Source organism: Pocillopora verrucosa, chromosome 3 (genome assembly GCF_036669915.1).
Source record: "Pocillopora verrucosa isolate sample1 chromosome 3, ASM3666991v2, whole genome shotgun sequence".
In the NCBI taxonomy this organism is placed as follows: Eukaryota; Metazoa; Cnidaria; class Anthozoa; order Scleractinia; family Pocilloporidae; genus Pocillopora; species Pocillopora verrucosa.
This window is the reverse complement of record NC_089314.1, coordinates 18,575,217-18,601,619: the sequence shown is the minus strand read 5'-3', so window position 1 is coordinate 18,601,619 and position 26,403 is coordinate 18,575,217. Positions and strand designations below refer to the sequence as shown.

At 39.0% G+C, this 26,403-nt stretch overlaps 2 protein-coding genes across 8 annotated transcripts; one reads left to right on the top strand and one right to left on the bottom strand.

Moving 5' to 3' along the window:
• The first annotated feature begins 92 nt into the window (after positions 1 to 92).
• LOC131794339 (serine/threonine-protein kinase PRP4 homolog) lies at positions 93 to 26,290 on the top strand. 7 transcript variants are annotated; one of them, XM_066164625.1, is made up of 14 exons: positions 93 to 224; positions 308 to 1,408; positions 1,549 to 1,921; positions 2,315 to 2,399; positions 2,862 to 3,009; positions 3,856 to 3,993; positions 4,362 to 4,515; positions 5,390 to 5,504; positions 6,429 to 6,667; positions 7,138 to 7,335; positions 8,568 to 8,660; positions 9,193 to 9,238; positions 24,651 to 24,680; positions 25,597 to 26,290. In XM_066164625.1, the coding sequence occupies exons 1-11, from the start codon at positions 142 to 144 to the stop codon at positions 8,589 to 8,591; spliced, it is 2,658 nt and encodes an 885-aa protein (XP_066020722.1). In that variant the 5' UTR covers positions 93 to 141; the 3' UTR covers positions 8,592 to 8,660; positions 9,193 to 9,238; positions 24,651 to 24,680; positions 25,597 to 26,290. The 7 variants fall into 7 exon arrangements, with proteins under 7 accessions (XP_066020722.1, XP_066020721.1, XP_066020718.1 ...); XM_066164624.1 differs by lacking the exon at positions 24,651 to 24,680 and adding an exon at positions 9,501 to 9,530; XM_066164621.1 differs by having other exon boundaries at positions 24,651 to 26,290.
• LOC131794340 (DBH-like monooxygenase protein 1) lies at positions 12,243 to 20,883 on the bottom strand. The gene is given in 13 exon segments (XM_066163569.1): positions 12,243 to 12,351; positions 13,168 to 13,292; positions 13,949 to 14,002; positions 14,535 to 14,573; positions 14,719 to 14,804; positions 15,013 to 15,086; positions 15,673 to 15,862; positions 15,958 to 16,060; positions 17,022 to 17,210; positions 17,774 to 17,857; positions 18,074 to 18,244; positions 18,782 to 18,928; positions 20,443 to 20,883. Coding segments are annotated over 13 exon segments (1,677 nt in total). The 5' UTR covers positions 20,749 to 20,883.
• Positions 26,291 to 26,403: the final 113 nt, after the last annotated feature.

Here is a 26,403-nt window from a genome sequence, read left to right as displayed (position 1 = left end):
CATCTTTTGCTTTGGTGGCCTCTGTGCAACCTTACGAGAGCCCCTTACGTTTTCGTTCATCTCCCCCATAGAAATTATTGTTATCTGCAAATCGAGGCTACCGGGAAAACGCATGGCGAACATAGTGCTTAGATAATCAATATGGCGGCCGAGATTTTCGGAGTCAGGGAAGACAGAAAGCGAGAGTCGAGGAAGGAGGAAGAAGACGATGAATCGTCAGATAGGTATACCCAATGATAAAATGAATAATTTTCGAATTATTTTGAGTTCTTTTCAGTAATTTCTCTCCTTCTTACAACTTGTGCAGTGATTCAGAAGAAGGAACCCGTGTTGTGAAGGACGAAAAGACAACATCTGAGCGTAAGCATGATCACAAGAAAAAGAAGAAAAAGCATAAACACAAACACAAGAGTCATAAGCACAAGCATAAACACCACAAGAGAAGAGACAAGGATCACGCTCCTGAAAACGGCGAACCTGCCGAGAAAAAGTCTAAAATTGCAGACGAACTTTTGGAACTCGAGAAAAGGAAAGCGTTTTTACAGGAACAGCTGGCAGAAGCTTCTCGAATTAATGAGAAACAATCAGCAGGAAATCATAGAATTCCGGTGACTAAGACAGATGATGAAGTTAAAGACAAGCATAGAGATAGACAAAACCGGGAGGATCATGAACTTGACAGAAAGCATAAGGTGATTGAAGCGAGAGACTTTGATGGCCAAGAAAAACAAAAGGGAAGACGGAAAAGCCCAAGAAGAGAAAGTGATGGAAGAGAGGATGGCAAGGAAAATAGTAAGCCAAGCACTGATTTTGTCAGAGATGAAAAATTGAACAATCACTCACACAGTCACAGTTCTAGAAGACATAGTGGTTCTTATGATAGCAAAACGGAATCAAAAGCCAGACATGATTCAAGTGTAAAAAGTAATGATGCTGAAAAGGAAAAATCTGCTGCTCCAAGGAGAGATTCAACAAAAACTGATGCAAGCAGAAAAGACAGTGAAACAAAATCAGGATCACTCAGACATCATTCAAAATCTAGATCACCAAAAAGAAGTTCTGTGTCTGACAAGGAACAAAAATCAAGAGAGAGACCAAGAAAGTCAGGTAGTAGGTCCCCAAGGAGAACTTTATCCAAGGAAAGGAAAAGTAAACAGGATTTAAGCAGAAGAAGTAGCAGATCTCCTAGACGACAGAGAAGGTCATCCTCTAGATCACAAAGACACAGCAAGTCACCAAAGAGAAGAAGCAGATCTCCAAGACGTCGCAGTCGCTCACCAAGGAGGAGGAGTAAATCTCCTGGACGGCGCAGCAGGTCCCGGTCACCTCGGCGCAAAAGACGTGACAATGATAAATTCAAGGGAAGTTACTCTGAGGGGCAAGGTCATAAGGGGGATTCAGATCCAGAGTAAGTGTTATTTTCTTTTTGATAGTCACAGGAATTAAAAAATTTTGAACCAGATTTTTGTGATGGTTTTTCAAACACTAATAAGATTGAAAAGAAGTTCCCTCTGCACTTAAATTCAAATTTCCTATTATAAATTATAGTGTTGACCTCTACAACTTTGAGATGGACGACAAGGAAGAAGATGAAGATGCAATTATTGAGAAAAGAAGGCTGCAGAGATTAGCCATCTTGAAAAAGTACCAAGGCAGTGGCATTTCATCAAATGCTCCGTCCACTGCCAACTCAGTTGTGTCTCAGTCTCCACCTGGAGAGAGATCAGACAGTGAAGACAGTGACACTGTAGAAAAACAAGCCACTGAAGATTTAGAACAGGAAATAGCATTGGCAAGTAGCAAAACAGAGAAGGAGCTGAGAGATGTAAAGGACAACATGGAGACAAAAGAAGAAAGTGAAACAAAATCTGCTGTGGGGGACATGTTTGCTGATGATGATATGTTCTCTGATAATTACAGTGTAAGTTTACCTCAGGAAAAATCTAACCCTGTAACTCCAAACCAGAAGTGATTTGCATGAATTTTTACCACATTATCCCACAGACCAGTAAATAGAATAGACAAAACTGTTACCTGCACAAGAAAGAAGTCCTGTAGTTTCAGCTTAAAATAAACATTATTAAGGAGTGATACCAACTCATTTTTTATATCAAGAACACCATTGCAAGATTGGATTAAACATTGTGTGTCAAAAATTAACTTTTTTTTTCAACAATTTAAAGGTTAAACAATTGCAACAATAATCTCTTGATGCTTAAATTTGTCACTAGCACAACAGTTTGGTCAGATTTAAGTATGCAATTAGTGATCTGATTCTTAACCAATTACACTGTGACTTTTGTTATAATTTCAGAGTCCTGCAAGGACTTTAAAGCTTGAGGCAGGAAAGGAAAATCCTAACCTCACAGACAACTGGGATGATGCTGAGGGATATTACAGTAAGATTACTTGTTGTTCTGATATCAGTTAGATGTGCAAAAAACCATTTGTGAATTGGTTACTCTTGTTTTCTGCTTGCTTGTTTGCTTGATTTTGCTTCAAGTTCATTTTTTTCCTTCTGATGGAGTCTAATGTGGTCAAATTTTAGATGATGCACAATGGGTATCTCTTAACCCTTTCACTCCCAAGATCTGATTAGTAATTCTCCTTACTATCTGCCATACAATTCTTATGATGTTAGTTCAGAGAATTTGGTATTGGATCAACTAATAATCCCATGATTGATATTCTTCTCTATTCTCATCACCTGCCTGCTTGATATTGTATTGATATTGTAAGGAGAAATTCTGTCTTGGTCACTTTTGGGAGTGAAAGGGTTAAATGCATAGTGCTATGCTATTACAGGGAAGACATGTTTATGTATACATCAAATCTTGATAGTGTTGATTTTTGCTCTTCAGGAATTCGTATCAGTGAAATTCTTGACAAGCGCTACTGTGTTTATGGTTACACTGGAGCAGGGGTGTTTGGAAATGTTGTACGTGCAAGAGATCAAGCAAGAGGAAACCAAGAAGTGGCAGTGAAAATAGCCAGGAATAATGAGATGATGTAAGTAATAAGATAGCTTTGCACTCAGTGATGCTCTCAAAGTGCATTACTGCACTGTATTATAGTGGGTGTTTACAGTGTATATGTACCTAACTTTTGCCAGGAGACTGATTTCCTGTTGCCACTCAAACATAAATTGCTCACCTGTACCACCTCCAGTGATTATTGGCATTGCAAATCATCAGAACATGGACAATAACTGTCAGTGCTCAAAGCTTAATGTTTTTCAGTTTCACCTTTTGGCAACCTGAAATTATTAACTGGTTGCCAGAGATGAAATATTGGCTGCTACAGTGTGGGGAAAAAAACAAAATAAACAAACTAAACAATTTACTGTGTACCTGTATTAAGAGTGAGCAGCATGGCTCCACCATTATTCTTATTACTATAATAAGAATAAGAAGTATTATCATAATATTTATTTCTATAGTTATTAAATTATATATTATTCAAGAATTCTCTGGCCTGGGTGACTGGTTGAAATTTTGGTACAGGTAGATTAAGTGCCTTAAATCTAAAAGTCATTAACAGTTCATTCACACCAGCAAAATATGTTTAGTGAAATCAGGTTTAACTGAATGAAAACCAGAAACAGAGGACTGGAAAACTGAATTTTCTGTATGATTCAAGTAATCATTGGCATGTATTTTCAATGTTTACTTGAAGACAAAAAAAAACATTGGTTTAAACAGTGTTAAAGTGTTAAACAAAATACCTGTAAAACTTGTTTAAGCTTTGGTGTGAATGGGTTATAAGACCCTATCACATTTACCTACTACTTGTAAGAGTACCGTGTACAGCCTGCTGACTTAATTTACATGTATCTCATCTCTATCTAAACCACAGGCACAAGACTGGCTTAAAGGAGCTTGAATTTCTGAAGAAGCTGAATGCAGCTGACCCAGATGACAAGTATCACTGTCTGCAATTATATCGACATTTCTTTCACAAGAATCATCTGTGTCTTGTATTTGAATCTCTGAGGTACATGTAGGTTTGTTTTTCGAGTTTACCATTAAACTCAGTAGTCAGCTCTTTGGTTGAGAGGTTTATGTTGGTTATACACAATAGCTTCCTTTTGGTAGGAAGATGAACTTGCAGATTTGTCAGGGGACATTAACTGTTGAAGAGCTGAACAGTTTTTTCAAATGTGAGGCCAAAGACAATGCACAAGGACAATTATATTAGCATATTTTTACACCAAATAGAGGTTGATTTGTTTAGTATCCTTCAAATAATTTTGCAGTGTTCAGAACAGACTATTTACAAACAACTTACTGTCAAAAACATGTAGTAAATAAATGTAGAGGTTGACTTTTCTGTTCTGTTGTTTTCATGTTAATTCCATTCAGTATGAACCTGAGAGAGGTTCTACGGAAATATGGTCAGAATGTGGGACTTCACTACAAAGCTGTCCGTTCATATAGTCAGCAATTATTCCTAGCCCTGAAGCTTTTAAAGAAGACAGGTATAATCCATGCAGACATTAAACCTGATAACATTCTGGTAAGTAACTGTTTTATAGAACAGAACATAGAAAATGGCCACTCTGTGAGCTTTGGCTGAGAGGCAGGATATGAAAAGGAAGAGTAAAAAATTTTTTCTCTCCTTTGAAACGTGCCTTCTTCCAATCACACTGATTTACACGTCTTGTGCTTTGATACGAAATAAGTGAATTATTTGCAAGCAAAATATCTTCATGCATTGTGTAAAATTTTGAATTTTGAGACATCCATGTACATGTACTTAAGGGAAGGCACTTATTTGGAACAAGGCACTTATAAGGGACAGGGTGCATATTTCTTTTCCTAGAAATGACAGAATGTAAGGGGGCGCCTATTAAAACAAGGGGGTGTAATCAAGTCACTGCAGTAACAATTATACAGTGAATATTCACCTAACAGTGGTCACAGGGAAGTTGAAAATCACATATCAATATCAGTATCAGGGCAACTGCCCACCTACCCCTCCCCTAACCCAACATTAACCCTAACTTGTTATCAATTGACTGCTGTTGGGTTAGGGGAGGGGTTGGTGGGCAGTTGCCCAGATACTGATATTGATCCAACATTACGTTTCATCACATGGAAATAAAAGTTGAGGGACTCGGGTGAAGAGCACATTTTTTTTTGCAAGCAATTAAGGAAGATGACCACAATTGATCATAATGTGCTTGTACTCTTATAGGGTTCTAACAGTGCTGTCACCAGATCACTGAAACAGAATAGGGGTTCTTATTGGTACAGGGGATGCTCTTTGGTATGAGAGTGCTTACGCAGTAGGGGCACTTTACAACAAAAAGAAATTTAAGGGGGGCACTTATTAGAACAAGGGGGCGTAATCAAGACACTGCAGTAAATTTTATTCGTTTTTCTCACAGGTGAATGAATCAAAACTGGTTGTAAAGCTCTGTGATTTTGGATCAGCTTCATTTTCCTCTGATTGTGATATAACTCCATACCTTGTTAGTCGTTTTTATCGAGCCCCAGAGATAAGTAAGTTTTAATGAAATGAAGGAGAAATGTTTTCACCCATTTCTCCCCTGATCTGATTGCTAATTTTCACTTCTAGTTACTGTGCATTTGCATTTAAACTTCTGAACCCAGGGCCCAGTTGTTTGAAGGCCAATTAGCATTAACACAGGGTTTCAATTTTCATCCAGGTTTCTTTATTTCATTGTTCAAAAGCCTTTTGGTGAAAATTTTCCTTGTTCCTTTTAGAAAATCCAATGATTAACTTGCATGCAGGAAGATTTGAACTAAATTTTCCTTATAAAGCTTTCAGAGCTGAACACTAACCCTGGGTTATATTAACCCAGCTTTGAACAACCTGAGCTAGGTGTTCAAGGCAGATAACACTATGCATTGGATAAATCGCTATCCAGCAGTTGAGTGTAATTAAAATGTAGCAGATAGTATTATACCCTTCAAACAAATGGGTCCTGGTGTTGTACCCATATATACAATTGGACAGGTTAGAGGGTGTACTCTTATCACTTGTTTGATTGATGAGGGTTTTTTTTTTCATATTTGTACTTTATGTTAAATAACATGCATGTATCTGATGGAAAGAACCTAGAGCAAGTTTGACACAAATAGAGAAAAAAAAGAAAAGTGTACAATGCTGCTCTTCCTACGTAGGGTGAAGTGTATTCATAATTCTTTGAGGATTACAATTTGCACATGCTAGACTCAATATTGTTAGTCCAACCTACTTTGTGTGAGTCAAATACATAGCTGCACTTTTCTCTTCCTCATACATGTAGGCAATCCTGCAATGTTATAGGAAACATTTTTGCAATGTACCTCTCAAAATTATGCTGTGTAGACAAAAACACATGCACTTGTCAACAACTATAAAATTATTATACACAGTTTTCATTATAAAATTATAATTTTTAAATTTCCTTTCGCTCTCAGTTATAGGTGCAAAGTATGACTACAGTATAGACATGTGGTCTGTAGCAACGACATTATTTGAGCTTTACACAGGAAAGATTATGTTCCCTGGGAAGACCAACAATGAAATGCTGAAGCTTATGATGGATTACAAAGGGAAAATGCCTAACAAGATGATTAGAAAAGGATCACTCAGAGATCAACACTTTGATGAAAACTGCAACTTCCTTTATCATGAGGTGGACAAGGTCACTCAAAGGGTAAGAGTAAAGTAGCTGGCTACAATTTGAAGACACCCACATGTACATGTCACATTTATTGTGACAAGACTGTGTCAACTTCTCCTCAACAATAATATTATTAACCAGCCAACTATTAACCAGCCACTTTATGGTGAGAACTAAAAGTACATACTTCTACTACAACATGAACTGCTTAAATTTTTAAGGGTCATATTATTTTATGGAATGTGATTCGATCAATTATGTCCTTGGTTTTAAATCTCATTTTTCTTTGTGTTGTAAAGCATTATTAAGAAAATATCATAGCACACCCCTAGCTACATGTATTGGATTATGGATCATTAGGAAAATAGCAACAGGAGATTATCATATACGTACATGCAATGATACATACAGTAATCATTTGACTGTTGACCATTGTAAACAACCATTTTTGATAATTGATTCTATGCAACTGTAACTTTTTTTCTGTTTGTCAAACACACTAGGAAAAGGTTACAGTGATGGGAGCCATCAACCCCAACAAAGAAGTGGTTGAGTCTCTACTGGGCTACAAAAAACTGAATGAGGAACATAAACGTAAAGTCATGCAGCTAAAGGATCTGCTCGACAAATGCCTCATGTTGGACCCAGTCAAAAGGATCTCTCTCAATCAGGCTCTCACACATCCTTTCATCACCGAAAAGGTTTGAGCCGATGAACGCTGTACATAAGACTTCATCTCTCTTTTGTTCATGAATCCATCATGTACTCTTAACAATTTATGACACTTTTCAAGATGAGTTTCATTTGGTAGACATTAGTACTTATTTAATGGCTGAGTTATTTTTCATGAGTCTTTTCTTTTATGTACATTGCTCAGACTGGATAATGATGAAAATATTGCAAGCTGTTAAACTTGTTTAAGCCATTTAGGGAATTTTAGTATATACATATTGTGACGTGGAAAAGTTCCTGCATCTTTCAGTGCTACGTGTAGTAATATCAGCTCCGATGCCTTCCTGGCTTAACGAGTTAGTGTGAATATAGGTAGAAAGAAAAGTTTACCTTCTTGAGCTTTGAAGGTTCAACTTCTTCCTATTCTGAATGTTATGGGGGTTACGAGGCATTTTAGCTATGAAAAAGAATAGATTTGTCTGTCTCTATCGTAGTCCAAGGGGATTGTTGGTGTTCTTGATAAAAGTTGATTGCACTTTCTTATTGTTTGTTAATAAAACATTGTGATGTTTTAAGTTTGTTGTTACTAGAGTAATTTATTGACTTTGATAAACTGATTAAAATAAAGAAAAAAGAGTGCGGAACATTGGCAGATGTTATATTGTCATGTTTCTCACAATTTTGATTTGATTAATTCAAGAGTGGGATGTTTGTTAATGTCGTTAATAATTGTTCACTGAATTTTAAGTTACATCTATTTGAGGCTAAGACCTTGTAAAGTCTCTTTGATAGGATGTCAGGGAACGAGTTGAGAAGAAGTGAAATACATTTATACTTAGCGCAATGTTTTTCTCTTTCCCATTTTAGAAGGAGTTGCATGGTAATCGGTTTACATGTAACCTCGATCGTAAAATTAATAATTTTGTTTTTTTCTCACGTTGCTGACGATTTTTTTTACCTTATTTGTCGCTGCTAGGTTTTGAGCGCGGAAATAAGCTATAGGTTCATATCCTGCCTCCTTTCAGCCAATTAGAAGGCTAGGAATTCAATAACTGCGTTCCAATTTTTACTAGTAACTGAGAATAACATGCACATTCCATAAACATAAACATTCTGCACTCAATAGGATCTATCCTAAAAGTTCTAATGTGAATGTCAGTGTTTGATGGTGCCTATCAAGTTAACCTACTCAAAATTTGTTTCTTTAAATACATGTGTGTATTTCATCAAAATTTATGCTGACTGTTTTATCATTTTATAGTTTTTCTTACAGGAGGTACCTTAGTGCGAGTCGGCAACCATTCCAAAGAGTAGAAATACATGTAAATTATACTGTATTTCTCCAGTATTTAGGGTAATGCAATTCTTGACAATGATTTGTGATGCTCGATCATTGAATTCTTCTATTCTGTAAACACTCTGATACTTATCAAAATACAAGTCCCAATCTTACCTCTGTCCACCAGTTAGACTAAAGCAGGATTTTTATAGACCCATTTCAGGTCTGTGCAAGTTAATACGAGTTAAAATAGGTGAACTGTGTGAAGCGCGGGAAAACGTGAGTGATTAAGTCGCGATTGGTTTTGAATTCGAATCTGACTGGTTGAGAAAAAGGCGCGAGTTTTCGGGACTAATCGTAGAGCGACTTAAAGAAAAACTAAAGCGAACCCGGATTACTTTGACACTCAATTGAACATTGCTGAAACCGGGTTTAACTCCGGCAGTTTTGAGACAGTTGGCTGGTAGACAGCCGATTTTGACTTCTCGGTATTTTTGCTAAATTGTAACATAAATGTGCGCTATGTTATTGTACTTTCATTGCTAACGATGTCTTCTCTTACATATTGCCTTTATGCTGGTTGTGCCAATGAATCCATCCTTCGCAGTTATTTGGTGAAATGGATGAAACAGATGTTACCATCTGAATCAGAGGTATTACTGACAGATAACGCAGACAAGATTGGCAGAAGAAAACTTGTGTCTAATCAAAATTTCACGGTTCTCTCGGGTTTGCAGTAGTTGCTTTTCAGTTCTGTGAAGGCCAAGAACAGGGCTTTTTTTTCTTCTTGGAGTGTTTTTCATTATTTTTCTTAATTAGACTGCGATCCATAGTCGTGACTGTGGTACAAATATCTTAAGATTAACGGAATCTAGCACAAATCTTAAAGTAGCAACATTTTATTTTCCAATACAGGTGGTAGCGGTCAGTCTCTTGTAATCAAAGGTACTGTGGAAATTTTAATGTTCACAATGATAAAATGTAGATTCGACTTTGATAACGGCGGAGATATTCGGGTACCGCCACAAGGTATCCATAGAAGCGAGACTCAGAATAGCTAGACTCCGAACAGTCCCTGTTTTTCGGCGAAGTTTGCCGCCCGAATAGAAAAAAGTCGGTGAAAAAAAAATTGTTGTTAGCGCCTAAAGCGTAACAGACCTTACCGCCAAGGACTGCTCATAATCTACGGAATAGCGGAAGGTGATGAAATTGACCCATTGCTTAGTTTTAAAATAGAGGTATACTCCTTCAAGATAGCTGTAGTCTATTTTCACTCATTTTTCGAGGACGTTTACCTTGATTCATACATCAATGTGAAATATAGGTCGAAGTAGCGGAAAATCGTTAACATTGTGGGACAACACAAAAAAGGTTTGTCCATTATCGAACTTCTCCGTCGTAAGGAGAGTAGAACGATGCAATAACGATGCAATTGGCAGTTTAGGTCGTTACCTACCGCTTCCACACTTTTCTTTGTAGATTTGGCCGGGGATTTAGCTACTGTTGCGTAGTAAGTAGGTTCGTAACGGCTGGGTGTTCTAACATTTGTCTCGACATGGCAACACGAGAGAGGCCTGATGTTGATTTTGTGGTGTGCTGGAGTCAACTGGACCGATTGGTCTGGTATATAGCACCTTAACCGGGTCTCTGTATTTTGTTCTTTGCCACTCAACGTGTTACAGACAGCCGGGTTCTGCTCCGTTGGTGTGCCTTTCGTTGTAGTTTTACGTCCATTGTTTTATTTTTCGTAGTGTTTCGAGCATCGATAATGAACCCCCGGGTAAGAATATGAACATATTTTTCGGAAGAGTTTGTGAGTATTTTAGTCTCGAACCGGTTAGTCTGAGTGCACTCACCTGCGTTTTCTTTTCCTATGTATGTTTGACAGCTCTTCTTTAAACTGTCATCCACCCCTGTATTTATGATTCTTAGTTTTGCAGAGACACTTACGCCCATACCTGATTTGCGTTTCTTTCCCGTTAGCCAGACAACGTTTAAGATTTACACGTCAGGGAAATCCTATCTAGAGCTTCGCTCGCCTAAGAAAAACCTTAAGAAGCCCATGGCGAAACTCGTTTTAATACTGAATTTTACAAAACGGTCAAGTGCCGCACCCTTCGTTTAACTCGTCAGCACCGTATCAATTGTTGCCGTAGTATGAGGCATTGTGTCTGAACCCTTAGTAACGTGATATGCACCGCTATTTCGGAACGGTAGGAAACGACTTTCATCAGATTGGACATTTCTGTTTTCATTCGACGTTTTGTTATCTGCATATGCTTCAATGGATTAAATCTAAACCGTGGTTCATCAATATTTTTGTAAAACTTAACCCATCAGAGTGAAGAATTTTCCATGTTTGATTGATGCGTACGATCGAAGAGGTCCTGTGGACATTGCCGCGAGCTTTATAATCCTTTAACCCCTAGGAGGTATCTAGCAGTCCAATTTTCTTTTCTTTCGTTTCCTACAGTATCAAGCGCTGAAATCAAAACATTAATCCAGGAGAATAAGGGAAATGATCAACAACTGAAGTTCTTTGATTGTTTAACAACCTCTCCTCCTTGTCACCACCTTTGAAAATGTACCGAGGCTAGTGTAAGGAGAATATGCATACTGATGTTAGGCGTGAAAAAGGGTAAGGAAGTACGGCACTTAAAGAAAATCATACGACTTGAAAGGACATTGACTTAACAGTGTCAGAGGAAAAAAGCTAGCTAAAGAATAGCAGAGTCCACAATTAAAACAATTAAGTTTCCACTTACGGGATTTTTATTAAAATTTAATTCCAAACTTCACAAAAGTTAGCTGTCACATTAGGATAAAGCACTAGGCAACTTTGTTTTCACGTGTTCCTAACTTACTTCCTCACAAAAGATCAAGTGATTACAATTGTTACTACTATTGGTTCGACTTAGACTAGATACTATTTGCTGGCCTGTGATGTGGTTAAATAAATTGCAATACACAAAGTCTTGTCATGCACTGTTAAATGTGTATTTTTGAGAAAGTTTTCCATTGGGAACAGCCTTCCCGTGCCTCCTTTTTATGGTTTCTGGAAAGATATGCAATTTATTATATTCAGCTCACTTTTCAGTATAAAAAGTGGATTTACGTCTTGGGTAAATGGGAATTACTTTTCAGTGGAACCATGAGATACATGTAAGAGTTTTTAAACAACTTTAACCCTTGGATTTTGGTATCGAAATCAGTACATACAAGAGAAAAGCACGGCAAAAAGCAGTGTTACCAGCCCAAGCTGCACGCTGCTAGTTTGTATAGGGGAGCTTGATGTTACAATCTTGGCCCAAAAACCACACCTCCAGGCTCAGGCTTCAAAGGAGTGTCGATTTTTGGCTTGTCCACTACTTTCCAACCGAGACCCCTGTGAAAAGAATGTTTGTCAAAGTCATCGCTGTGTTCGCATTGTTGGTTTGTCCTTTGCAAAAAGAACAGGCTGTTCCGTTTCTGTCCCGCACTAAAAGTTATCACAGTGTAGAGTTTTGAATAAATGCTGGTTTGGTTAGATGTGTGTGGGGACCTGTGTGACTCCATTCCCGCCCCCCTCCCCTCCGCCTCCCCCCACCAATTATTCACAAGGCCATCCAATGATTAAGAAATTTCAGATATACCCCACCGGCAGGTCCCTTTTTCGCGTCAGCACCACTGCAGTGAGCATTTATAGCGTTTGGTGTCTCGATAACTGTCCTCGCAGTCCGCAGTCCACTTATCGTTCCACAGAGAGTTGTTTTTTGCGGGATGTTGCCTACAGGGATTCATGAAAGATGAGAAACACTAACTTAGATGCGTACAGTAAATCGTTTTAACGTGGGACTTAAAGTCGATCCTGTGCGATCGTCCGGATGAGGGGTATTCCCGAAGGGACTTTGCTGTTCTGAGAGCGACTTTCGCCTGTTTCGTGTTTGGAGTGAGGGCCTATTTCCCAAACAGCGGTGGGAACACAGCGGTCAAACGAAAGCTAGACATATGGGCACCGCCTATTTTTTGCCAGGCTCGCGTTAGTTTCTATCGCAAAACTTTAAAGGAAATTATGAAAGAGAACGCTGACACATAAAATCTATGAAGATAAATTGAACTATTAATGGATACATATTAAAACAAGAGTGAGGAAAGGAAAACTTCCCGAGCTCAAAGGGTAAGGATAAGGGTATCCTATTGATTAAATAATTAGTTTCGAACTTAAACAAACAAAAAGTCTACACGCTTTCAAAAACACCGCGACTAACTAGTTTGTGAGGTTGCTTACCATGAAAGCGGTACGTCAGACCGCCTCCCTAGATTTAATGTGTTTCAATCTTCGCACACGCGCAGACGTTTTACCACTTAACTGTTATCGAGCTAAGTAATCACATGACCAACTTCTTGTTTGTCGTTTGTAACAGGTCTCGTTCGTGAAAACTGATTGGTCAATTTTACCGTGAGGACGTGGTTGTCAGACTCGACGAGAGCAAACGAACCTCTGATAAGCACCATTACAATGGAAACACTCGACAACCAGTTTCTCATGATTCGATAGTATTAGCTCGGCGCCAATTACGATGTTTGAAAAGACGATACTTACGAGTAGTGTGATTGATACCAATTTTGCACAGCTGGACATTGGCACGATAAGCAGTTAGACAAATTAATTTTAGGATAGTAGTAATGAAAGGATAGGCACATCTCTTCGCTCGTTCCCAGACCGCCCTGGAAAAAACAAAACAAGCAAATATTAAAAAGTGTTTGGCGCGAGAGAGGCACGACCGTTTGAATAGCTGCCGAGCAAGAGCATTATTCAGTATGATGAAGAAAGTACGATGAAGCTCGGCACGGCAGAAGCCACAACATCTGAAACTGGATAAATTTCCTCGGTAAATTGCGCGTGAATAACTGTGGGAAAGCCATCCTTGATATAACCAACAGCGTAGACATTTTTTATTTGGGCGGTAAGGGAATATTGGAGATCAACGTGGATGCATTTTTTCATTTCTTCACGGACTTGAGTGTCTTATTTGACACCGTCCATTGGTAATTTTCCGGGAGCTTAGTGAGCGTACTGTGCTGACTGTTCACGGAGTGCACTCTACTCATGATTCACAGATCGGTTTTCAAGTGAATCGCGATTAACGAAAAACACAAATGGCGGAACAAGGGGTCACGGAAATAACCTTAGCCCCCTTCCTTCCCTATCTTTTACTTCTCCAGTGATAAGAAATTATTTCACTCGTGCGCTTAGGAATCACGGCTATCTGTCAAGAAACAAAAGCTTTGATCCTTCTCAATGAGACTTAGCTCTGGTAACAGATCGTTCGTTCTCAAACTGGAGCTTACAAGTTATAAAGAAGTTAAAATAAGAGACGCACGGATTTTGGATGGTCCTTTGTATGATATTTGCACCCAGTTATCAACGTGTCTCCCTGAAAAAAATAATGAAAATAAAAGAAAGAAAAGGAAAAGTGAGTAATTTATAAGAGACGATAAGGAAGGAATGTAAGATCAGAACTGTAATTATCAGTCTTGTGAACCTCAGCAGAAAGAACAATCGATCTCACGATCGTGAGCGAACAAATGACTAAAAGTTATCATCTTCATTTACATCATCAACAAACAAGAAAAGTGTACACTTCATCATAGCACACCACTGTAGGAACCTTTCCGAGGAAAATGTAAACACTCTGGTCATAAGTTGTGGGGACCTTCAGATTTCCACGTTAAAAGTGCGTTTTCCAGAAAATCCTAACCGGCTCTTGGAGGAGGCATCATTGTAAGGGCCCGAATACCGTAGATGTGGTCGCCAAAATATCAGCGGATTCAGTAGTATCGGTGTGCAAGCGTTTAAAGGTCTCCACAGCAGGGTTTGGGTAAGAACACAGTTACACACACACAATATCGATTGGACGCACAATTGAAATATTAGCCACCCCTAGCACTGATCAAATTCTTTCTTACCGGCATGACTGTGGTTTCCTCAACTGGAATTTGGAACTCCTACAGTCATCAAGAGAAACAATTGGGAGAAACAAGGACATTAATGAAACACTGAATTGACAGAAATTTATGTAAATGAAACGATTGTCAAATTGTCAAAGTCTCGTTGCGAGTTTTTTCCCCCAGTTAATCATAACAAACTCACTTGAAAGTTGAAGTCATAGTTATCGTCTCTGATGATCTCTGGAAGTTCGACACCATCCCTGACATGCTTAGTGTACGCTGCATGACCTGCAAGAGGGAAGTGGGAATGAGGACGCTGAGGGTGTGATCTTCGTTTATTTATACCTGGCCTTGTTATTAATATTTACAGTGATTCAGTGCATTGTGAGGCAAACAGAGTCATTTCAGTTTCTAGTGACTAGTTTTCAGCATTCAAGCAGACAACATGATATCATATGGGAAAAAAGAATGTGCTGGCTTAGTAGCTGACACTTACCAGCCAAATGCGTGTGGAGAACAGAGGCAAATATTTTGATTCCTCCGCCGGATAAGGAGGATCCTTTCATAACCCTGAGAAATAATATTTTATCATCTCTTTATTACGTCTTCATACGCAACTCTAAGGCCTCACAGATTTGCGTAGATGGAAGGTTGAAGGGGGAGAGGGGAGGGTGGTGGCGGAAGTTAACAATAAAAAAAGAGTGGGGAAACCAATAAATGAAGCAAATCGTATTTTGTAGTACAAGGTAATTTTGGTATCATCAACTGAGCTGATAACGTAAATTGGCCACCGCAAGGAGTTTCAAAGTTGACGTTTCGAGCGTTTAGCCCTTCGCCGTTACCTCTAACGAAGGGCTAACACTCGAAACGTCAGCTCTGAAACTCTTTACGGTAGCCAATTTACGTTATCAATTCAGTCGATAATACCAAATTACCATGTTATACTCTCCCACCGACGCTGCGCCACAGTTTCTTTACAAACTTACTCCCTTTATTCATATTTTGTAGTAGCAGGAATAATAAACCTGAAAAATTATGCTCTGTTCGTGGATTTCTCTTGCCAAACAGTCCAAGAAGTTCAAGAAAGGCCTGTCGTACCAGTGTCAGACTCGCTGCCTTTCTGGACACAGCTTCAGGGGCGCATGCAGCACTGAACAGTTTTTCTTCATTTTTACTAACCTCTTTTGTACAATCTTCAACACAATAGCCTTGTGTTTCCCAACTTTCTTGATGAGGCGGAATGATCATATTTCTAGACACAAGCCATCCAACGGTCAAAATACCAGCTTGGTACTCTCTAAGTTGACTTGTGTAATGAAAGCGCAAACCAGAACTGTCTAAAATGCCTGCAACGAAAAGGGAACGGCGGTGAGTTAAAGGCATTGAAAGGAAACAAACAGATACAAATGAAAAACTTTTTTTTTTTCATTTCACAGATTACCTGTTTTTTGTAAAGGATTATCGTAATGCATTTCCATTAATACGATCTTTGGACTGTCATTTGTTCCAATGGAAAATCCCACGTGTTCAGGAAAATAAAAGGTCTGTGGATTCAGTTATCATCACATTTGTTAGTCACAGAGGAAGACATGTAACAAATGGTGCTTGCGATGATGGAGCCGTTTCATAACCTTTAACCCCTAGGAGTGATTAGCAACTATTTTCTCCTATCAGTATCACCCCTAAAGCAAACATTGAGGTCATGAGAATAAAGGAAATGATCACCAACTAAAGAAGCTCTTGATTGTTAAACAAATTCTCTTTGTGAATATCATAGGAAATGCATAGGGAGCAGTGTGGAGAAAATGCATACTGATGTTAGGGTGTAAAGGATTAATTGAGCTATAGGGATTGTCTTAGTTTTAATATATTTTGCTCTCTGTTCGGTTTAAGAAAACAAACAAACAAACCACACCAAAACAAAAACAAAACAAAACAAAAACGAAAAAAAAAACGCAATGTATTCTTAACCAAGGTGGTGCAAAACCGCAACTTATCCCGATTTGGTCCGTCGCGTTTTCCCGCGCCCAAATAGTTTTCCGCGTTTTATACTAGATTCCCGTTAGCTCCTTAATAATTTCCCTTAACCCTTCAAATCCCGCTAGAGACCAAGACAAAACTTCTCTTTATATTATCAGTACAATATCAAGCAGACAAGTAATAAGAATAAAGAGAAATATCAATTGGAGGATTATTGGTTGATCCAATCCCAAATTCTCCAAACTCACATCATATGAATTGTATCACAGACATTAAGGAGAATTACTAATGAGATCTTGGGAGTTAAAGGTTAATTGTTCCGATTGGCCGCCGAGGTTACTTGTTTGAAATATACCCTCACGCAAGAAGTGATGAGAAAATTTTCCGGCAGCCCCACACCCCTAATAAGAAGAAATTCCTCGATTCAAAATTTTCGGATTTTCCTCGTACCTTTCTAACATCTTCTAACATGGGTTATTGAGCTGGAAACTCCATGGCTTAAATATTTTGTAAGGAGACACAAACCTCGCCTCCAATCGCCCAGGCGGCAATGGTGGAAGGTCCAGTACAACTTTTCACAGCAGGAGGCATGTCAGGGGAATCAGCCACTCCTTCATAGCTGAGATTGCTCGAAGGGAAATTGTTGTGATCACACTGGTAAAGTAATATATGATGAACAACTCCTTCATTACCTTCTTGGACAACAGGTTCGATCTGAGAAGGAAATCGGAGAGAAACAACTTAAACTTCAAACTTGACCAGCCCCGTTTGATCAATGGCAATGAAGATTATTCGCTTTTCCTTCTGACAATGGTTCCAAAAGCAATTTGCATGCCCAGTAGAATTTATTTTGTTAAGTCTAAGTATTAATGAAAAGTGTTGGTGACCAACCCTCTCTGGAGCGTTAATCGTGGAACTTTCCACAAGCAATTTCTTCTCCAAGTCCCTCCTAAATTTGAAGGGAAAATCAAGATTCCTAAACCTAATTGGTTCCAATAACTCACATAGACCGTATTTTCATCGACATTGTTCATCGACATGTTCATCGACATTGTTTATAAACATTGTTTCTAGACATTGTTCCCAGGTTCTGGGAACGAAGTCATGTTTTCCTTAGCTATTTCAAAGCCTTTTCAACAGTCTTAAAATATATGCGTAGAGACAATCAAACAGTACAACTGCTTAGGTTTACAACTACTTATCAAGTTGTAGACAAGTGATAACGACTTTGCAAAGTGAAAAAAAAAAAAAAAAAAAAAAAAGGTGAATAACTTTACCCTAATAACGACCCGTCACCCAGGTAGAGTTGGAAAATGGAACACGCGGTAATAGTACGTTGTACGTTTAGGTGGCAATTGTGTCTGTAAGATAATAAAATAAGGATGAATGATAGCAAATAAAGGGGGAAAAAAAACGGTCACGACATTGTCATTCGCGTTTTCCCCCTCTGCAGGTAATTTGCTTGTTTTAACTTTGCGATATCTCGCTTGTTTTATGACAAGCCGTTTTGATTATTTTGGTTCGGTTTCACCAGGCTTTCAATAACTTCTCGACACTCTGGTCACAGCAACTGTTACCTTGTTCATAAGGAAGGCGAACGTCTTGGCATCAGCCGGAAGCTTGGGCACGTCTTTAATAGCGTTGAGTAAAAACACACTTCTTGCTCCTCTTATGGTGTGCATTGGAATATTATCTTCAGATTCTGGATCTTTTGGGTGCATAGCGTAGATGACTTTAGTTGTGCCTTCCTGCAATAGAATACAAAGACTTTATCATCTGCTCCAAAGAATAAATAAACTGTTCTCTACATCTTTAGTGCAATTAGTCTAAAAACGGAGTCGAAATAAAGTACCTCAGTATCGAGTTTTCAAAATTACGGTTTGACTAAAAATTACAACTGGGTTACGTATATGCGGTGGACTAAAATATTGCGTGGGGCCTTGCGTAGAATCGATGAAGGTAGCATCTCTTCTTTTCTATTGAAAAGTTTCCCTTAAAAAAGGTTTTTACTCGAGCGAGGAGACTTCCAATAAACACCAGTAAGCAAAAAGCCTGTTTTTCCTTTCAGAGCATTTCTAAGCTGAAGTTTACCTGTCAGCCTAACTATCGTTTGCTTCGCCCAGTCTTCTTCCTCGCGTCAAGATTGTTTGAGTAAGGACATATTTTCCTTTTTTTGCAGGAGCAAATAGACAACGACCTCACGATCCAAACACATGCCCAAAATTTGAATGAACTGAAAATACTTTATCTGCCTTTATTCATTACATGGAAAGTTAAAAATTAACCTTGATTGAATTGTCATCCGGATCGCAAGTTTCAAACTTTCGTTTAAACTTCATAACGGTCTTGCCACTTTCCTCTTGTAGGGCGATCAGGACATAATCCTGCTGAGAGTCGATCTTTGGTGTGGAGTGTCCGGTTGCATGACGATCCTGAAAACGAGTGGATCTTGAAGTTATTTGTGGGAAAAACGATATCCGTTTAACTTTAATAACAGAGAGAGGTCACTCCCCTCCCCACCCTCCAGAGACAGAAATTTCATGCACGTGCAGGTCAACAGTAACAAACCAATCAAAGCAGAGAATCAAGTTTCAGAAGGTGCCAGTCGACCTCATTGCCTCAAGACCTGTAAGAAAACAACCTGAGAACTTTCACTACCCCCCCCCATAGAGAAGATCACTGAGGCGTGCAGCATGAGTCAGCTAAAACACCGCTCATGTTGCAAAAAAATTGTCTACGTGTGTTCACTTGGCCATTCACGAGGCAAACAAAGCCATTGAAGCAAAGCGATGGGCAAAACCAAAGACAGTGCCAATTTATCAGTCGTCATATCTGCTGAAACAGTTTGTTAAAGCTTGACACTCCAAGACAGTTTAGTTCAAAAGACTTCGAGAGGGAGGTTAACGATTCCAAAGAGGGATTTTGATATACCTGTACATTGTTTGCCCTGCAGAGCTACTTAACATACTTAATCAGTATATTTGCGGCAAAATAGGCAAACAACACTTTCATAAAAAAGTTTAACACCATATTAGGTTTATTCCGTATTAAAGTCTGTTCTCTTCCTACTGATTTTCCTATTTCTACTTTGTGGACAGACCAATGTGTCGCCACCTCTTATACACGTAGTGCTAAAAGCCACGATTCAGAAGTTAATTTTGTGACGACGAAAATTCGCGAAAGTCGGAGGTAAAAGTGAATGTCTACATGACACTGTTGAAATCGCCTTAATTTTGGGTATCAAAAAAATGTCGAATACACACTTTCAGTTGCACCAAGTACAAAATGACATCAATCGCTAAAAGGAGAGGATTAGTCGGTGAAGCAGAAAATAAAAACCATGGAATTTTCAGCATACAGTTCAAACTGTATTAAGCAGCAACATATTAAGCGGTTAACCTGTATTAAGCGGTCAGTTGTCAAAGTCCCGAATTTGTTTCCCTTTAATCACTCTAACGTTTACCTCTATTAAGCGATCACTTCTATTACGTAAGCGATTGCGGCCACCCTTTACTAAGTCCTAACGGCTTGTTTATATTGTTTACCACCCTGTGGGTGACTGCTTAATACTATAAAAAAAGGGTAAAAAGCAATCTTGAAGAATATTGCCCTTAATGATGGATCATCTAAAAAAATGTGAAATCAATAAAGTGATAAACAAAATAAATTCCTAATGAGAAATTGATCAAAAAATCTTCAAAACGAGTTTGTTTGTTACTTAGTGTTTTTTTTTCTCTTCCTATTGGTTTACGTCTAGGCATGCAAACTACGCACAATTTTTGTTGTCACGGAATGTTTAGTTTTGAATACTAAATAGCGCCGTCGTTCAACCATTAAGTTAACCATTTTGCGTAATCAAGCTGAATAAAACAAGAGAAGTACTGTAAAATAACTCCTGTGAGCTACAGATTTCCGTTAGCTTGTGTCCCTCCCCCACAAAGCTTACCTTGAAGTATGTTTTGCCATCCTTCACCCAGCCGATAACAATATCAGCTCCTTGCATCTTGCCCTGACCTGTGGAAATTCCAAAGCCGATCCATCCAGTTGTTTGGGCTTCCACTGTAAAAAAAATCTCTTTATTTGCAGTGTCGACATTCCAATACAGCTTCACTTTCTGGCTCTCATCCAAAGCAGCAAAGAAGGAATGTCCTGATGTAAGATCAATGATGGACGACTTCGCTAAACATACGAAGATCACCAAACAGCAGGCCGATACCTTCGTGATCTTCTGTATCTGACAAAAAGCTGACATTGTGGCAAATTTCTGCAAATGTAGCTTCAACAAGTGCCCGCAAAATCAGACAACAAAAAATTGGTTTGAATGCAGGCCGAATATTGCTCACAGTAACACTTCCAGTGCTTAGTACCGAGAGGATTAAGAGCTCTCCGCCCTTTTTTACACTAATCTAATGAACAAGCATTAATTAAATGAACAATGTGACGCGTTACGTCAAGGTTATAAATACTTTCACACAACAGGCGCGTCAAACAACCTTCCTATGTGAATACTGAGAAGTGTCGAAGCTATCCAAGAGTTAAAAGTCAAAAGTCGATTAGTCAAAGGGATCAATTTTTTTTTTTTTAAAGCACAGGATCTGCAAAGCATTGTCGTACACGAGTTACTGATTATTGATTACAACACCACAATTAATCATGTAACTTTAGGGCAAGATATCCGCATAGCCTCATACTCATTATAATAAAAGTTTTTAGATAAAGAAAACAATGGCTAGAACAATTGCGTTTTAGACTCCAGCTTTGTTTTAGGATAGTAGGGAATTGTACGGAAATCTTTCCCAAAAGAGTATCAATAAAGGTGAGGCACGAAATCTGAATTACACGTCTAATAGTTCTTAAACGGAAAATTTGACTTCAGATGTGCGTAAAGATAGACAAATAACGAAAAACGTATCATCATTTACACCAAATATAATTTGATTATACGGCAAAAAATTTATCAACGATTATGCAATGCAAACCAATTGGCTCGCACGTGTTTTAAGAACCAACCATTTTGGTGTGGATTTGCTTGAGCCTGTGTGTGCATGTGATGAACGAGCGAGAGAAATGACTCGCCCTTCGCAGATGCCTCGCTTTTACCTCCGCTTCCCTGAAAAACGCAAAATTTCAAAATTTACACATATTTTGTAGGCTACATTAACAATCATAGAGTCAAGCGTGGTATCATCTGCTATGATATTATCTAATGTTTCTGACTATGCTAAAATCGTTCAAGAATGTAAACAATTGGTCTGACTAGTTACATAAATAAAAGTTTTTGTTCTGTGCCAACTGAATGATCTGACTGAACAGCTCAAGGTGTGATGGACCGGAAGATAAATGTAAGGCTTTTCTTAGACCTGGTGCCCTTTGCAGCCAATGTTTAATCTCGTTACGTAACGCATTTTCCGTCTCCTAGGTCACTAATCCCTCCGCTGATATAACTTTCTACTTTCATAGGCAATGCGTTTAAAAAGATACTTGAAGGTATAAAGTCATTAGTAGTGCATGAACACACATGTGGATCGCGACGTTCAAGAATTTTGTCAATTTTCTGCCAGTGAATTCGCAAGATCAGCAAACTTTAGCGAGACGGTCGCACATGCCTCCCGGTGAGAGGCTGATTGAAACGTTAGCTTTTAAAACTCTTTACGGTGGCCAATCTACGTTATCACCTCAGTTGATAATACTAAATTGCCCTAGTAATTGCTCACTCTGTTCTCTTAGGGGTCTAACAATCAGTGACTTCTGCGAAATTTAGTAAACCTGCATTCACCAGTCAACCCCCGTCAGATAAGCTCTCTCTGGCGAGGGGGTCCCGCAGGCTTCATAGTGCTATGATGATGAAGAAAGGGGGTTTGAGGGTAAAATTCAGAGTCTTTCAAACGATCGACCTAAATATTAGCTCCGACATGGAGAGAATCTCAACATATTTATTCGTTGTGGAAGAAAATTTCTAAAACGTTGTTCCTAGAAAGCGACAACAGGTTGTTTGAATTATGTGGAAGCCCAAATAGTGCAAGTTTATAAAACAAAAGAAAGAGAACTTGCGACCAAAAAGAGGACAGAGTGCAATGGTGGATGTTGACCCGCTCGTGAATTCGATATAATCTCGGCACACTTCACAACCTCTCGCTTCAAAGGCGAACTGATGACTGCCTTTTTCTGTAAAGTGTGCCTCAGACCCTGCAAAACAAAGTTATCAGTTGAAATAACCCAACGCCAAGATACTTGCCGTTTGTCTTATTCACACTAGGGAATCGAATTAACATCAGGCATCCCGGCGTTTCTTGAGGCCATCGTCCATAATACTCTGGTTGGTATACTAATATTTCAAAAAGCAAAGTTTTTGCCGAAAAAAGCTGAAGAATTCGCTTCATATTTTCATTCTTTGCTTATTCATCTGCTTGAAATTCGATCGGTTGCTTTAAGCCAGTCTTGCGTCCTGAAATTTTTCGGAGTGTTCCAGTTTCCCTGAGTGAGAGAAGCAAGCAATCTAAGCCACGAACAAAAAAGCAAATCTGTGTGCGAGTGCGATTTGTGAATATGTTGCACTACTGAGAGCCAACCAGATTGCAGAGGTCACTTATGTGTAAAATGTTGGAAACTATGCAGCACCTTCGTGTGCGACGGCAGGTTCTCTATTGTTTTGTGCTTTTATCCCTCGCATCAGATGGCAATCTTAATATTATCATGAAATACCCACCGACAAAAGAATACTGTTATGGCCGCTACAGTAGACGGAAATGTCTTGAGTGTCTTGATAACTATCCCATAGTTCAGAAGCCAACTCTTCAGTCCAATCAGTTGGATTTGGTGGAACTTGTCTAATAATTAGTAGAATGGTGAAATTGGAAGATTTGTATTCGCTATACGTTATCAACCAGCTAGGTAAGCAGCTAAATAGATAGGTCGGTAGATCCGCGGGCAGGTGGATAGGGAAGAAACGGAACCAGGAAGGCAAGAACTGAGTTGAGCTGAAAAGATGGAGGAGAGGATGCAAGAACAGATGGCGGACGGAATGAAACAAGCAATCAATCCTTCAAGAAGTTGTAGTGTGATATCTGGTGAGACTCCTTTCCCACTCAGTCGCTTCTCTCGTAGCCAGTTTTGATGGACTCTTGAAACCACAGGTGGCCCAAGCTCCAGCCGTGAGATGATCTTTCTTGCGAAATAAGAGTTATATCAAAATTATAAGAGTTTGTATGGGAATATTTACGACTGCCCTTAGGAATACAAAATGCAGTCAAATTCTCAAGAAAAGTACCTCACCTTACTTCCACAGTGTATCGCTTGTTGTCTGACAGCTTACTGTGTTGCAAAGAACCCATTTTAGCGAGTTATCCATTTCTAAGTTTACTACATAAGAGAAGCCCAAGGCTGCACAATCAAAAAATCCAAACTCAAAATAACCGGGCGGATCCAACACAGAATCCATCACATATACCGTAGTTTCATCTCAGTTCACTACAAACTCAACCTTCCCCTTGAAACCGACGCTAAGCCGCAGTTTGCTTCAAAAATTTCCAGTTGAGACGTTTCTCACAGTCCGCGTTCACAGTGAAAACTAGCTTGGTAACCCTGCCTCCTTTGCAAACTGTACCTCACCTGGAACCACACCGTCACTGGCATCAGTAAATTGTTTTAGAACCACGGGTGCTAAGTGACAGTGTGGTCCCCATCATACAAACTCTTATAATTTCGACATGACTGTTATTTCGCAAGATGATCATCTCACAGCTGGAGCTTGAAGGGGTATAATGGAGAACCAAGGATGGATAAAATCCTTATACAGATGATGAGCAGAAATACCTCTTGATATTTGAGTCGTACCACAATTTGTTTCGGGTTTGCAGTATTTGCTTTTCAGTTCTGTTAAGGCCAAGAATAGGGCTTTTTTTCCTTCTTGGAGTGTTTTACATTAGTTTTTTTAATTGCGATCCATATTCGTGACTGTGGTACAAATATCTTAAGATTAACGGAATCTAGCACAAATCTTAAAGTAGCAACAATATTATGAGAAACAACGATGAAAATTTTAATGTCAGGAACTTGAATTCAACCTTCTCTCAATTTCGTAGTCCGTAGTGTTTTTACAGCTATTTGTTTTTTGCAACTTGGTTTCCCATCAAATTTTTTTATTTTCCAATACAGGTGGTAGCGGTCAGTCTCTTGTAACCAAAGGTACTGTGGAAATTCTTTAATTGTTCACAATGATAAAATGTAGATTCGACTTTGATAACGGCGGAGATATTCGGGTACCGCCACAAGGTATCCATAGAAGCGAGACTCAGAATAGCTAGACTCCGAACAGTCCCTGTTTTTCGGCGAAGTTTGCCGCCCGAATAGAAAAAAGTCGGTGAAAAAAAAATTGTTGTTAGCGCCTAAAGCGTAACAGACCTTACCGCCAAGGACTGCTCATAATCTACGGAATAGCGGAAGGTGATGAAATTGACCCATTGCTTAGTTTTAAAATGTAGAGGTATACTCCTTCAAGATAGCTGTAGTCCATTTTCACTCATTTTTCGAGGACGTTTACCTTGATTCATACATCAATGTGAAATATAGGTCGAAGTAGCGGAAAATCGTTAACATTGTGGGACAACACAAAAAAGGTTTGTCCATTATCGAACTTCTCCGTCGTAAGGAGAGTAGAACGATGCAATTGGCAGTTTAGGTCGCAGTTTTTTTATCGGTACCTGCTTCCACACTTTTCTTTGTAGATTTGGCCGGGGATTTAGCTACTGTTCTTAGTAAAGTAGGTTCGTAACGGCTGGGTGTCCTTAAAATGTGTCTCGACATGGCACACGAGGAGGCCTGGTGTTATTGTGCTGGAGTCAACTGGACCGAGTGGTCTGGTATAGAGCCCTTAACAGGGTCACTGTATTTTGTTCTTGGCCAATCAACGTGTTACAGAAGCCGGGTTCTGCTCCGTGGGGTGTGCCTTTCTTTTTAGTTTTATGTCAATTGTTTTACTGTTCGTGTGTTAGTATCATCGATAATGACAACCGAAGAATATTACATATTTTCAGAAGAGTTTGCGAGTATTTTAGTCTCGAACCGGTTATTCTAGTCACTCACATGCGTTTTCTTTTCCTAGGTATGTTTTGACAGCTCTTCTTTAAACTGGCGTACAACCACTGTATTTGCTTTTTAGTTTTTGCAGAGACACTTACTCCCGATACCTTATTTGCGTTTCTTTCACGTTAGCAAAACAACGTTAGAGATTTCGTCAGGGAATCCTATATAGAGCTTCGCTCTCCTAAGAAAAACCTTAAGAGAACCATGGCGAAACTCGTTGAATTACTGAATTTTACAAACGGTCAAGTGCCGCACCCTTCCGTTAAACTCTTCAGCGCCGTATCAAATTTGCCGTAGTATGAAGCATTGTCCATGAGCCAGCTTTAGTGGTACCCTTAGTAACGTGATATGCACAGCTTTCAACGTAGGAACGACTTTCATAAGATTGGAATTTCTGTTTTCATTGACTTTTTGTTATCTGCATATGCTTCAATGGATTAAATCTACCGTGTTCATCAATATTTTTACCCAGCAGAGTTAAGAATTTTCCATGTGTTATTGATCGTACGATCGAATAGTCTTGGACATTGCGCGAGCTTTTAATCCTTTAACCCCTAAGAGTATCTAGCATCCAATTTCTTCCTACAGTATCAGCCCTGAATCAAACATTAAGGCCAGGAGAATAAGGGAAATGATCAACAACTGAAGTTCTTGATTGTTAAACAACCTCTCTCCTTGTCACCACCTTTGAAAATGTACCGAGGCTAGTGTAGAGAATATGCATACTGATGTTAGGGTGAAAAGGGTAGGAATACGCACTTAAAGAAAATCATACGACTTGAAAGGACATTTGACTTAACAGTGTCAGAGGAAGCTACTAAAGATA